This window comes from Xiphias gladius, chromosome 11 (assembly GCF_016859285.1).
Source record: "Xiphias gladius isolate SHS-SW01 ecotype Sanya breed wild chromosome 11, ASM1685928v1, whole genome shotgun sequence".
Taxonomy (NCBI): Eukaryota; Metazoa; Chordata; class Actinopteri; order Istiophoriformes; family Xiphiidae; genus Xiphias; species Xiphias gladius.
In genome coordinates, this window is record NC_053410.1 from 12721964 (window position 1) to 12734349 (window position 12386).

At 39.5% G+C, this 12386-nt stretch overlaps 1 protein-coding gene across 8 annotated transcripts in view; it reads right to left on the reverse strand.

Annotated features, from left to right (window-relative positions):
* Window positions 1–12386, reverse strand: part of kcnma1a (potassium large conductance calcium-activated channel, subfamily M, alpha member 1a) — a 135471-nt gene that overhangs the window by 43737 nt on the left and 79348 nt on the right. For all 8 annotated transcript variants that reach the window (XM_040138922.1, XM_040138921.1, XM_040138920.1 and 5 more), the window contains exons 7-16: window positions 12166–12241; window positions 10822–10992; window positions 9101–9192; window positions 3299–3409; window positions 3054–3159; window positions 2502–2584; window positions 2338–2407; window positions 978–1133; window positions 347–456; window positions 129–197 (exon numbers count right to left, since the gene is read on the reverse strand). In XM_040138922.1, the coding sequence (XP_039994856.1) occupies window positions 129–197; window positions 347–456; window positions 978–1133; window positions 2338–2407; window positions 2502–2584; window positions 3054–3159; window positions 3299–3409; window positions 9101–9192; window positions 10822–10992; window positions 12166–12241 (1044 nt within the window). The remainder of the gene's footprint in view (window positions 1–128; window positions 198–346; window positions 457–977; window positions 1134–2337; window positions 2408–2501; window positions 2585–3053; window positions 3160–3298; window positions 3410–9100; window positions 9193–10821; window positions 10993–12165; window positions 12242–12386) is intronic.

Genomic DNA, 12386 nt, shown 5'->3' on the forward strand with positions numbered 1-12386 from the left:
ATATCAGCTGTGATCAGAGCTGCAAAGAGGATTTGGGAAAAAAATATCAGATATTTTAATAAGAGCAAATCACTCAATAGTTCACTGTTGTACCTGATGTTACTGAAAGAAAGATCCAATATACAAACCTGCTCTCTCTCTGCTCAGACTTGTATTCGATGGCAATAAGCAGCAGCTTCAGCTTCACGTAACACAGCCTGTAAAACATGTGCATTCATTAGAGGAGAGCAGGATGTAAGCAGATGACTAATGGGTTTAAATGTTTTGTTTTTTTCCTTTACTTCAGAATTGTTAGCAACCTACCATTTACATTGGGCTTGCTGAGTGGGGAAGGAGTGATACTTACTCACAGACAGTGGGGAAGGAGAGGCCCACAAATGCACTGGACAAATACTCTGTGTACATCTCATTAGCCACTCCTTCAAGGTAATACTTCTGCCATGTGTCCTCCTCAATCTGACAAAAAACAAGCACGGAAATGTCACATGTGAAGATAAAAAAGACAGAAAAAAGCAACACTGTTTTCCCTTCCAACAGCAGTCCAATATGGTCTGCAGATGTTCCCCTGCACAACATCAGCCCGGTCATTATGAGCTGATCCATCATCTTTATGACATGAGAACAGTTCTTTGATAGAAGCAAGCACCTCTTCAATTCTGAGCCACAGAAACACTGAACAGATTCCATATGAAATGTCACAGTAAAATATGATGTGCCAGGATGACTGAAAACACTCTAATGGAAGTCTTTCTGTGGACAGAGATGTCAAAATTTCCCAGGGAATTTACTGTGTTTGATGGATCTAATCTGTCAGCGGAGAACTGACTGTATCAATTTACGTTAACCTCACCTTCAATCGCAGAATAAATAATCTCATTTACAAAAATGCAATGTGAGGATTCATTCGTCCCTATTACTTCAGTCTGTTCAGTAGGAGTGACTGAGACAAGGCAAGTAAATCTTGTCCTCTGTGTTACCTCAATAAAGGACCTCATGGAGAACAGGTTGGCTAGCATTGTGGACAGGCCCTGAGCCAGACAGCTCTGGGCAATGAAGCCTGCCTTCAGCTCTGCCAAGCAGATAGCATCGTCGCCCTCCTTCCAGTTCCAGCTTGGAATGTTCAGCAGGTGGGCCTTCATCACACGACCGAGACAGAGGAGGTTAAAAGACACAGAAAGCTACGCCAGTGATTCATATTTCTTAAAGGAATAGTTTGCCATTTTGGGAATTACACCTATTTGCTTTCTGATGGAGATTTAGCATTAAATGAGAAGACTGATACGACTCTCATGTCTATATAGCAAAAACAAAGTTTGTGCCAGCAGCGGGTTAGCTTAGCACAAAGACTGGAAGCAGGGGCCTTGTGTATAAGTTTGTTCCCACTGTGTTTCCCTCCTGTAAAAAAAAAGTTTTTTCCCTTAGTCTCCCCCTCTATGTTGGGGTTAGAACTTAGGTAAGGTCATGGTTATTTAGTCTTTAATATTGTGCCCTCTGAAACTGGAATAAAAAAAAGTAGTGTCCATGGCATCTTTTACTATAATATGTGTTGTTGTGCTGCCACAGCTGTCAGTGATAAGGATGATTAGCAAGTGTCTGAAATCTCAATTTGCTGATCACTACTGAGTAAACTGCTGAGTATCCATTACATAGGGAGCTGTGAATGAGTGAACAAGGAGGTAATTGTGGACACAACCCCCAAAGGAATCCCTTCTAAAAACGGCAAATTGTCGCTTTTAAAATAAGCGTATTTCCCATAAAGAACTTTTCCTTTAAATTATTATAAAGCAATCTTGAATCTGTTTAGAAGGCAGTAAATTGATAATTCAGTTGATCATTAATTTGGCATTTACTACTACAACTATATTTAATTTTTACAGTTAGCCAAATCTTAGACATGTGAAATATTTACATAGAAACCCTACATAGGTCATTAACAGTGCCAAAAGGTGCTCCAGGTCAACCATCAATGACTGTAACAATTGAAAAAAAAAAAAAAAGCAAAAAATGTGTAAAAGCTATCATACATAAGTGAAGGGAACCCCTGCTGCAATTCTAAGTGCCAATCAATTTATTTAAATGCATAAAAATCTGAGGTTATATCCATCCTTCATGAGTCAAGGGAGTGTGTGGACCCTTCAAGTGAGGGACTCGTATGACATGTTACTATTAAATACCCAATGATGAAACCAACTACTGAACTGCACAGCACAGCTGTTATGCAGACCGGGTTGTGGGTTATCACCTGACATAACATTTCTGGCCTTGTGAGGGAGGATAGAGAACAGTCAAGATGAGGTGAAGCAATCTTATATATCACAGGACACCAAAACGTCTTACCTTGTTGTGATATTGTAGCATCTGTGTGATTATTCTGATCTTGGGATGGTAGTTCTTGATTGAAATGACCCTAGAAGAACAAGAGGCAGACGCATTGAACAATGAATATGTAACACCTTATCTAGTCAGTTTCGACTGATTTCAAAGTCCAGTGGATACCATACCTCATGATGTTGGAGGCATCTTCAGCATCGGGATCTGCACAGTATTTATTGGCTAGGATTAAGCAGGCATCTGCTGACTCGATCTATGTGTACAGGACCAAAGAAACAGAAACATGTTAGCATTATAGTACATATCAGTAATTATCAACACACACCGAGTGCTTTAAACACATTGTGTCTGTCTCTGTGTCATAAAATTAAACAAATTAGTGGGTTTAACACTGTCCAGCATCAATACAATTAGTCAATACAATTGGTCATAATATCAGTCAAGATCAATGTGCCATAGCCCTTTTCCCTTATTCTTTTCTCTCTTCTTTCTCTTTCCATTTTGTTCAAGAGATAAAAATAAAAACTGAAATGAATATATATTGTCATCCTGCTCTGTTTTCCTCTACTCTGTATATACACTAAAATGAAAAAAATTAAAAAGTAGACGACCTCAAAATTACTGGTTTACTGAATTGAAATGTAATCTACACTTTACTTCAACAACAGTTGTCTATAATTTTTGTGTTTGAATCTCTCCAAGAGTCCTGTCACCGACTGTACCTTCACTCGGGCCAGATCGTGAGGGTTGAGCACAGATCCCTGGTAGAACTCCACTTGGGTAAAATGGCGTTTGAACAAGGCTTCCAGCTCAAGATTAGGGGAAATACTAGCACACGGAGAAAAAGGGAGAGGAGTTAGTGCATGTATGGATACCGCAATTACACTACACAGGTTGACTGTGCATTGTTTCAAGCAATGTGTTCAGTGCTAACCTACACATGGTGAGGAAGAAAATGTTCACTTACTTATGGAGAAAAACTATTTCTACATTGACATCATCCCTGTCCTTGTGTAGGAAGTCTTTGAGGAAGTTGGAGACACTTTCGAGGGTAATATGACCACAGACCACAATATGCCTGGAAGGGGGGAAGAAATCATCTTGAGTGGGCAACATAAATCACTGCAGACACTGGCATGTCTCCCAAAGATAATCAGTCAAACCAAAGCACTCTAACATCTAACTCAAATATAGACTGAAAAAAACATTTATATACATGTCAAGACATGTTGTTTCGAAGCAAGCAAGAAACTGAATTATATCTTTTTTGCCATAAAAGTGAATATTTTCCCCCATGTAATGAAAGTGGTTAAATTCTGCACGACAAGTGCAATCAAACACTCAACTCTGAACCACTTTAGAAAATCTAAGATGTAATCACACAGCCCACAGTGGTTGCATTATCATCCGTTTTCAATATAAAAACTGTCCCTTTGGCCAAACCACCCCTTTTTGAGCTGAATGGATGTTGACAAAGACATGTACATCAATATGCTTGTGCTTTTATATAGAACATTACTAAAAACTTTCAAAGTGATTTGGAGGACTGTGGTTGACACAAATTCTAAACAGGACCTCAGAGTATTTGACGGGTCCCTGGCAAGATTCAGTAGTGCATTACAGCAGAGAGATCTGTCAGAGGCTGCACAGCGCTGATTACAACAGTAAGGAAGTACAAAGTTTGATTAGAATGACTTTTGAGTTCAAGATGTGTCCCTGGTTGTCCTTTGACTTCACTGTAGGCCAGAATGATCAGGTTCAAAGGTTAGTTTCACAGTTATATCTACTGTGAGCGTCATTTTAATAAGATTTTAATAAAACTTAGTCTTATTAAAATCTTAAGTGTTTCAATAATAGAACTTGTGGTGCTTCTCTAAACATGAGAGAACTGAGAGAAATCACTTCAATTCCCTTGTTAAAGAAAATGTTCTTTTGCTCAATACATTTATTTTGTAGATTTTAGGTTATCTTACTCATTTAATGTTACTGTAGCACTGTTATACTTTAATAAAGCAGTTAGACTTAACTTAAAGTTGTTATTAAGAACATTTGGAAAATAATACTAATAGCACTGTAAGTATCAGTATCCAACCATGATATGGTTATGATTTAATCACACTAATCTACTGGATTTAAGACACTCTGCAGTGTATGCTTCACTTGCACTGTGGTAAGTTGAACTAACCCTCCGGAGGTAAAATTAAATGTCACAAAGTCTTATTGAAAACCCCGAAATGAGAAATCCAGACATGCTCAGTAGAATCCAGCCCTTATATTGACATGGATTAGTGGATACACTCGGCAGAAACCCTAATTACCCTATGTAGACCTGTAAGGCAATCTGTGTAATGACAATGGCTTTATCCACTACTTACAAGGATGTGCCAGGAGACAATTGAACCAATTTAGTTTTGAGTGCCTGAGTACTGGACAGCTTTGCATTTAACACTATGGATATTAGGTTACTCTTTCCTAAAGTAAAAAAAAAAATTAAAAAAAAAAAAACCGTGGTCGCATTTGTTCACTGTTTAAGTTCTTATCATCAAACTAGATTTGTTATGACAGGTTTCCCTAAATCCATTATCATGCTGTTATATACAAGAAGGAAGCTATGGCTAACACATTAACCTTTAACAGTCGACATCTAAAATTGTATAGCACATTACTGAAATCTGACTCAGTTTGGCAGGTTTAAAGGAAACATAGATATTTATGTTAGATGAGAACCATAGTCCAGATCAGTGAGTGTTCTCCTATCCTGTACCAGATGGACTGGGTAGGGCTGAACTAAAGTGGACTTGGCAAAGTAATGTGACAGACATATTAAGGGAATGGCAGTTTGTGAATGTTGCAGGACATAATGATCTTCACAGATGTCGCCTCTGTCCTTTAAGAGAATCTAATGAGCAGCAACGATTGCGTGGTTGGCCAGAATTGAGCAAAGGGCCGTGTGGTCTTACAAGCTGATGAGCTGAGATGTCTGTGGGCAGCCAGCAGTATTTGGCACAAGATCTCTCTCATTTCATGAGACGAAAAACATTAGTCATGTTTTCCTATTCTCAGTATCCAGATGCCCTTCTCTAAGGTTAGAAGTAATATACAGATTTATAACGCATATTATTTGGCATGTGTGGGTTCAACATTCAGTTATGAACGCCAGACACACACACACAAACACAGTAAAGCACAAACGTGAAAGTGTAAATTCATGTACACAGGTAAGCAAATTGTGCACACACACGCACGTGCCCACAGAAGCGAATGTGGTGCTGTTTTTCCACTCTGAATAGGTGATTTATCAGCAGAGCAAAACCTTCTTCCTCATGTATTAAACTTTGTTTCCTCCCCTAATCAAGCCACTAATTTGAGGCTCTGTATTTAAGACAGAAATATATTTGAGATATTATGCTTCATTTAATAGACGTCATTGAAGTTGGCCTCTACTGACTTTTCCATGTTCCAATTGTGGCATCAGATTCAATACTGAGATCACTGTCTAGTTAAATAGGATGTAGGAAAAGGATATCATAGATAATTCAACCATTTATAATTGCTTCATGAACAAAATACCTCCCCTCTGGTCAACATGATTGTACAGTACATCTAAAGCTATTGAAACAACTTAAAAAAAAAAAAAAAAAAAAAATCAAGGGTAAACAAAAAAATAGAGCACTTCAACGGCAAAGATTTTTGTTGGGTTTTTTTTTTTGTTAGTTTGTTTTGTGTTTACAGGAAAAGCACACTTGACAACCCAGAAATTAAAACAGTGTGGCACACAGTCACATTAAATGCAAAGGGGTATTACAGAGCATGCACACAAAACATGCAGTCAGCGAACATCCCAGGATGTCACTGGGGATGCACTGAATACAAAATGAACAAACAAAGAGCTCAAACATCAGCAACAGAGGTAACTCACTTAATACTGCTCTAATCCTTAGGTCAGTGATGAAACTTACTGCAAGAATCATTGTCAAAATGTTGCAATCTACGTAACAGATTTCCCATTCTATTTTTGTATTATCTTCCAGGGAATTTTTAGGCAACAACATTTAGGGAAATTGCATCTCCTGTAATCAGTGCTGAGAATCAACAATGCCATGTGTAGCCATTAAAAGCTAAACAAAATTAAGTGTGCCCATATAGTATGTGGTGCACTTTGTCTTTACTGTGTAATTGTATGCAGGTTCTTTGGAAACTCAGCCTGATGTATCTTTTACCATTATGTAAGAGTGTGCGTGTGTTCATGCCTGATAGTGTAGGAGTCACTGGGTCTGTACGCCTCAAGTAGCTAGCCCTTACAGAGGACTTTCAAAGGTGTATGTCAGAGTTCAGCCAGGGTTGAAGCCAGTGTCTGTGCCAACCCCTCTGTTGAAGTTCGGGCTAATGGAAACCATAGAGCCATAATGGAAACCACAGAGCCCCGAGTGCAGTGGGCGCCTACAGAACGCAACACTTGTCATTATTATATCAGCATACACAGGCTGAGAGCTGTCACTGCGCTCACGGTTGTACGCTACGCTGCACAGAGCACTAGAAGCAACACTAGCATGAAAAAAAAATTCAGTATGGATCCAATGTGAGACCCTCTCACTTCCAAATAATCTTCAAGGCCCGTTTCAAATGACAGCAGCCAGGAAGAGAGATCAAATTAAAAGAGTTACATTTAAAATACTTCATGATGTATCATGACCTCATTGTTTGTGAGCTCTGAAATCAATCAGATACTTGTAATCTCCTAATCTCCCTTCCGTGATAGACTTTTTTCGTGTGTGTTGACAGCTGCTAAATGATAATGCACTGAACCCTAATGGCAATCCTAAACCCTCATGACAAACCTGTTTTGTCTATGATTCAGCTCCTATCCATTTAAACACCAAACACATACATATCTAAATGATCATCCAAAGAGCCTGGTGCCACTCTAAGCCTGTGTGTTTGGTGGGTATCCTCTGACTGTTACAATATTTTCGCACTAAATGTCTAACCAGAAAGAAAGATGGAAGGGGGTGTGGAAAGAGAAAATAAAGTGTGTGTGAGAAACTATCCTTAGTTTTGACAAGGGTTTCTCTCAACACCATCTGTGAATCTCGGCTCAGATCACTGGCCAAACATAACATTTCATCAATCTTATCCCAATGACAGGCAAACATTATCTAACAAAGGATTTTTTCCAATGCCTGGCTCTACTGCTGACTCCCTAGAATCCACCCTGCTGAAACAGATGGAAGTAAGATTGGAAAAGAGAAACAGAGTGAGAAAGAGAAGACAGCATAGTGTTAGATGCTGAGTGTCAAAGAAAATGAGAAAATGAGAGGAAAAAGAAAGAGTCTACCCTCCCTGTTCTGGACACACCACATTTGGATTAAAATAAATCTCTTTGCTGAATATCAGTAAGGTTTGAGCAACGAGGGGAGGAGAACAGTACTGCACAATTAGTACTGTGGTAATCTTGTACAAACAGTAAAATGACCACAGTGTCACACATACTTCACAGTGCACTGGAACCTCTGCTGTGAGAGGCCAATTACAATTTGCATAAATAACAGGAGCCTCTGGAGACAAACTCCACCACCACACAAACACAAGACCCAGGCGAGCACCAAGAACCAAGCAGGCAAAGCAAGCCAAAAGCAATTGAGAGCCTCCAATGGGAGTGAGGCATCCAGCATTCAGGGTGTGGGAGCTGACTGAAGATCAGGGCCAGAGTCATGTCAAGCACTGATGATGCGATGGGCTAGCGGTGACGGACAACAGGAAGATGGCTTTTTCATAGAGTTCTCAAACAATGAAAGGCCGCATGACAGCAGGTCATAGACAACATGCCAGAATGATGCAGTTAAAGAAAAGTAATTCCATAAAACATGCAAAACAAACTCTAGCAAAATAAGACAAGAAAAGGAAAAATTTTATCCTGCAATGGTCATTGAGATTGATGATACTTAAAAAGACCACCAATAATAATGCACTTGCAGATGTTGAGATCTTTTTCTATTTTCTTGTGGAAAAAAAATCCTAAAAGTGGATAAGTAGCGGTTTCATGACTATTTTCTTTCATTTTGATGGATTATGATCCTAATTAATCCCTATAGAAAAAACTGTATTAATGAGAGACTGGATTTGAATAGAATTAGGAATGAGACAAGACGCTGGGCACAGATATATTGCATAGAGGCAAGACAGGTTAGTATACTGCAAGTCTGAAGTGTAGTAGTCATGAAAGCTCTATTTTCCAAATTAAAATAAAAGCGCAACACAGGATGTTTCAAGGAGCACAAAGAAAGAAAATGAACGGCACACAAATGACTTCAGGAAAGCTCTGAGTGAAGGACAGATAGAGGCAGATATAGAAAATGGTAGAGGAAGAAGAAGACAAGGACAGACAGGGAGAGAGAGAGTGAAAGAGAGAGTAAAGGGGCATGGACATGTGTGTCCTAATGGCCAAGGTCTCCAGTCACACAGTGTGACTTAATGTTAAAATGTAACTTTACTGTTCTAAAAAGTCAAGTAAACCAACCCCCAATAACTATAAAAACTTCAGGGGGGTGCAGAGTCACACAACCACACCTTGTCTGGATTTCAACTTACTTTCTGCCTCGTGTCGAGTTATAACTCCCTCCGTATTTCTTCCGATTAAGGATGAGAGCAGCAATTTCTGGCACGTAGCGAGCAAACATGGCCTACATGCATGGAACAGAAAAAAGAAAAAGGCATGCAGAGAGGGTTCTACCGCACACAGAAAAACAGCAGAACCATCTGGAATACTTACTTTCTCCCATTAACCGCACTATAGGAACCACCATATTTCTTGCGGTTTCCTATTAACTCTATGATTTCAGGGACGTAGCTGGCAAACATGGCCTAAGGAGAAGATAGAAGACAGAAGAAGAGACTAAAAAAGAGACTACTACGCCGCAGAGTGGGTGGTGGGGAAACTGGTGTATGAATCCAAATTTTCTGGGGGGAGAAAAATATTGCTTTGCTGTGGAAAACTCTCTCATTGTCTGTAGAGACTTTCTAAAGATCACAAGAATGAGAGAGATCTTAATATACCAAAAAGAATCTTGTTTTTGCTGTTGAGGAAAAAAATAGCCCCGGTTGTTTTAAAGGTAAAAATTTAGGAACAGGTTTAGTCAGTGGGCAAGAATTTTGTCACAGCTGATGAATAGTCAGTCTGTGATAGCACCCAAAACCATTTCGGATAGCAGAAGGGAGAATAAAAACCTATGTGCCATGTTTTGTCCAACAAACACAGATGATCTGGCAGGTTGATTTGAATAGGCTCACCTGATGGTCCACAGCTGCAAAACACATTAAGACTCATTTGTTGGGCTGGGAAATGAGCTGGATGCATTTTGCAAAGTTTCACAGCCATTTATCATAGGACAGGGTCATGCTCAAGTTTACCAACTAACAAGGGGGTACTCACTGACACTACTCATCTAGGCTTACATCTACAATAAAAACTTTGACAAGCCCTTGCCCTTGTAAATACATACTTAAATCATGCTTGCAAAGTTTACCTCTGCATTACCAGGAATAATGTGAAATGACGTGGCTTTGAAATGATTCTTGGCTTTAAAGTATCTCCGGCCTGGAGTCATTATTTAGCCACTGCTGCTGATAGCAAGCAGCTTGAGGTACTAGCCTAAAGACTTCCAGAGCTCTCAACACTGAGAAAAACACACAACCTATCACCATGGCCACAACACGGTACGCATCCACACAGCTGTGGGTCATCCTGTGCATGGTGATAGCTGGCCAAATGCAGAATACAGTAAGTGTGATTTGGCTAGATCCTCCATTACTTGTAAGGGAAGATGGAGGAGGCAGGGTCTTTTGTGTGTGTCTGTGTGTGTGCGTGTGCGTGCGTGTACATGTGCGTGTGCGTGTAGGAGTGCTCACACGTGTGTGCACCCATGTATGCATGCGTGTAAGTTACTACACTAGTGGCAGCCCAACAGGACGCTAGATCAGAGGAAGGTGAGAGGGAGGGAGTGGGAGGCTGCTGTTGCTATGGTAACAGTCAGGCTGGCCTAAGCCTCATCTGCCTGCCCCTGTGTTTGTTGGAATTGTGGGAAGAGACACGGAAGGAGGGGTGTCCTGAAACCGCAACTGCTTTTAAAAGAACAGTAACAACATTATCAGACAAAAGCTTATACTCTTACTAAACAAATACAAGAATGACACATAAGGGGAGGGTGCAAAGGAGCACATAGTACTGTAATTACAATGGACAAGATACAGCAGGCTAAACAGAAGGATACAACTACACTATGACAAAGAAATAATATGTACTAGCACAGGCAACATAGTTCTAACATTTTATAGCGCTATGATAAAATATTATACAATATGCATGATCAATTATTTAAATTAATTATTCTTTAATTTATCATTTCTTCTATCATTTTGGGGGACAGATGGGGACAGGCAGGATTTAGGAGGGGATAAGGGGAGTAAGGGAGAAAGAAAAAGAATGATTTTTACCAAACCACCAAGGATGAAGAAGACCATAAACAGGCGCCCCAAGGTGGTTTTTGCATAGACGTCCCCGTAGCCCACTGTAGACATAGTCACCATCAGCAAGTAGACACATTCCCAATAGGAAAGTGACTGGGAATTTTGGAAGTTTTCCCAAGGATCCCCTGAGTTTTCCACCTTAAAACGGAAATCAGAGAGGTAGGGAAGAATAATTACACTTGACTCCAACCATCAATTTGTAAAAAAAGAAAAAAAAAAAGAAAAAGGTTTTGCATAAAATAAACTATTTCATCAGGTTTGATTAAATCCAGCTACAAGTGCTCAAGCACTGATCTGCGTTTCAGTCACTCTATATATTTTCTATATATTGGGCTTAGGCTGCCATCTAGTGGTTAAAACAGTTCAATGCTTGATGAGTCTTTGAGCAGGTCTCCAAATACACAACATACAGTATACTATTTGTACCCGAAACAGATTTTACTCTGCACACAATAATCATAGTGGATATGGAATTTTGCCTTAATTTGCTTGAACTGAAGAAATCGCAGGCGCATGTTATGCTGGTGCCGGGTCGCCAGGACACCCACCTTGCGTTTTGATATTACTAATAATGTTGAATAAATCTTTGATTAATTTCACAGGATGTTTCACAAGTTATTACAAATTATGTGGGGCCATTCAAATCTTAAAATTAAAAAGTCTGATTTGATCTTTCTGAAAATACAGTTGATCTATTTACATGTGAATTGGTGGTTGTTTTCCTTGGTCCTAATTTACCAGCCTTTTATTTATTACTGCATACTGGGGATGCACCAATTGGAATCAGCAGCAAAAGAGACCTTATGAAGCAGGTCGAGCTTGGCTGTAACACAACTGAACCACATTAAATCCAGATCCTTCATCGATGTTTTTAAAGAATTCAGTGTTTCTGCCAATCAGTTACATTCTAAATTCAAAAGCCTACTCAGTTTTAGTGCCACAGCAATCATGTCACATTGTATAAAAAAAATTATTCCAATGAGTTCCACGTAGTAGGGTATATAGATTTTAAATTTGGGAATAACAGAGCACTGGTATCAAAACAGTAGTGGGTATTAGCAGATACCATGAGTTAAGTTACTGGAATCGGTACTGGGAGATAAAAAGTTGGGTCGGTGTATCCCTACTTGGAAGTGTGTGAAAACTGTCATTACAGTATCCTTTTTTGCAACGCATTCTTCAATTCATTTGAATTAGACTATTAAAAGTACCAGGTGTCACAGTTGTATTGTACCAATCAGTTAGTCAGTCACCTTCCTTACTGGCTCATTAATCACTAGACCCCGCTGGCCTTCACATCTGTCCACTTACCAAATGTATGAATCCAGCAGCTGTGAGCCATGTGCTTATGAAGATAGAACACAGGTTCACCAGCTTGATGGAATTGCTAGGTGGAAGAAGAAAAACCATAAAACTCTCAAAGACATCCAGACCACAATAACAGAAAAACTGAGATTTGTGAACTCATGAAACTGATAGCAGGACCTACTCGTAAAGTTACAGCCAGGAAGGCTGAGATGAGACTTGAATAG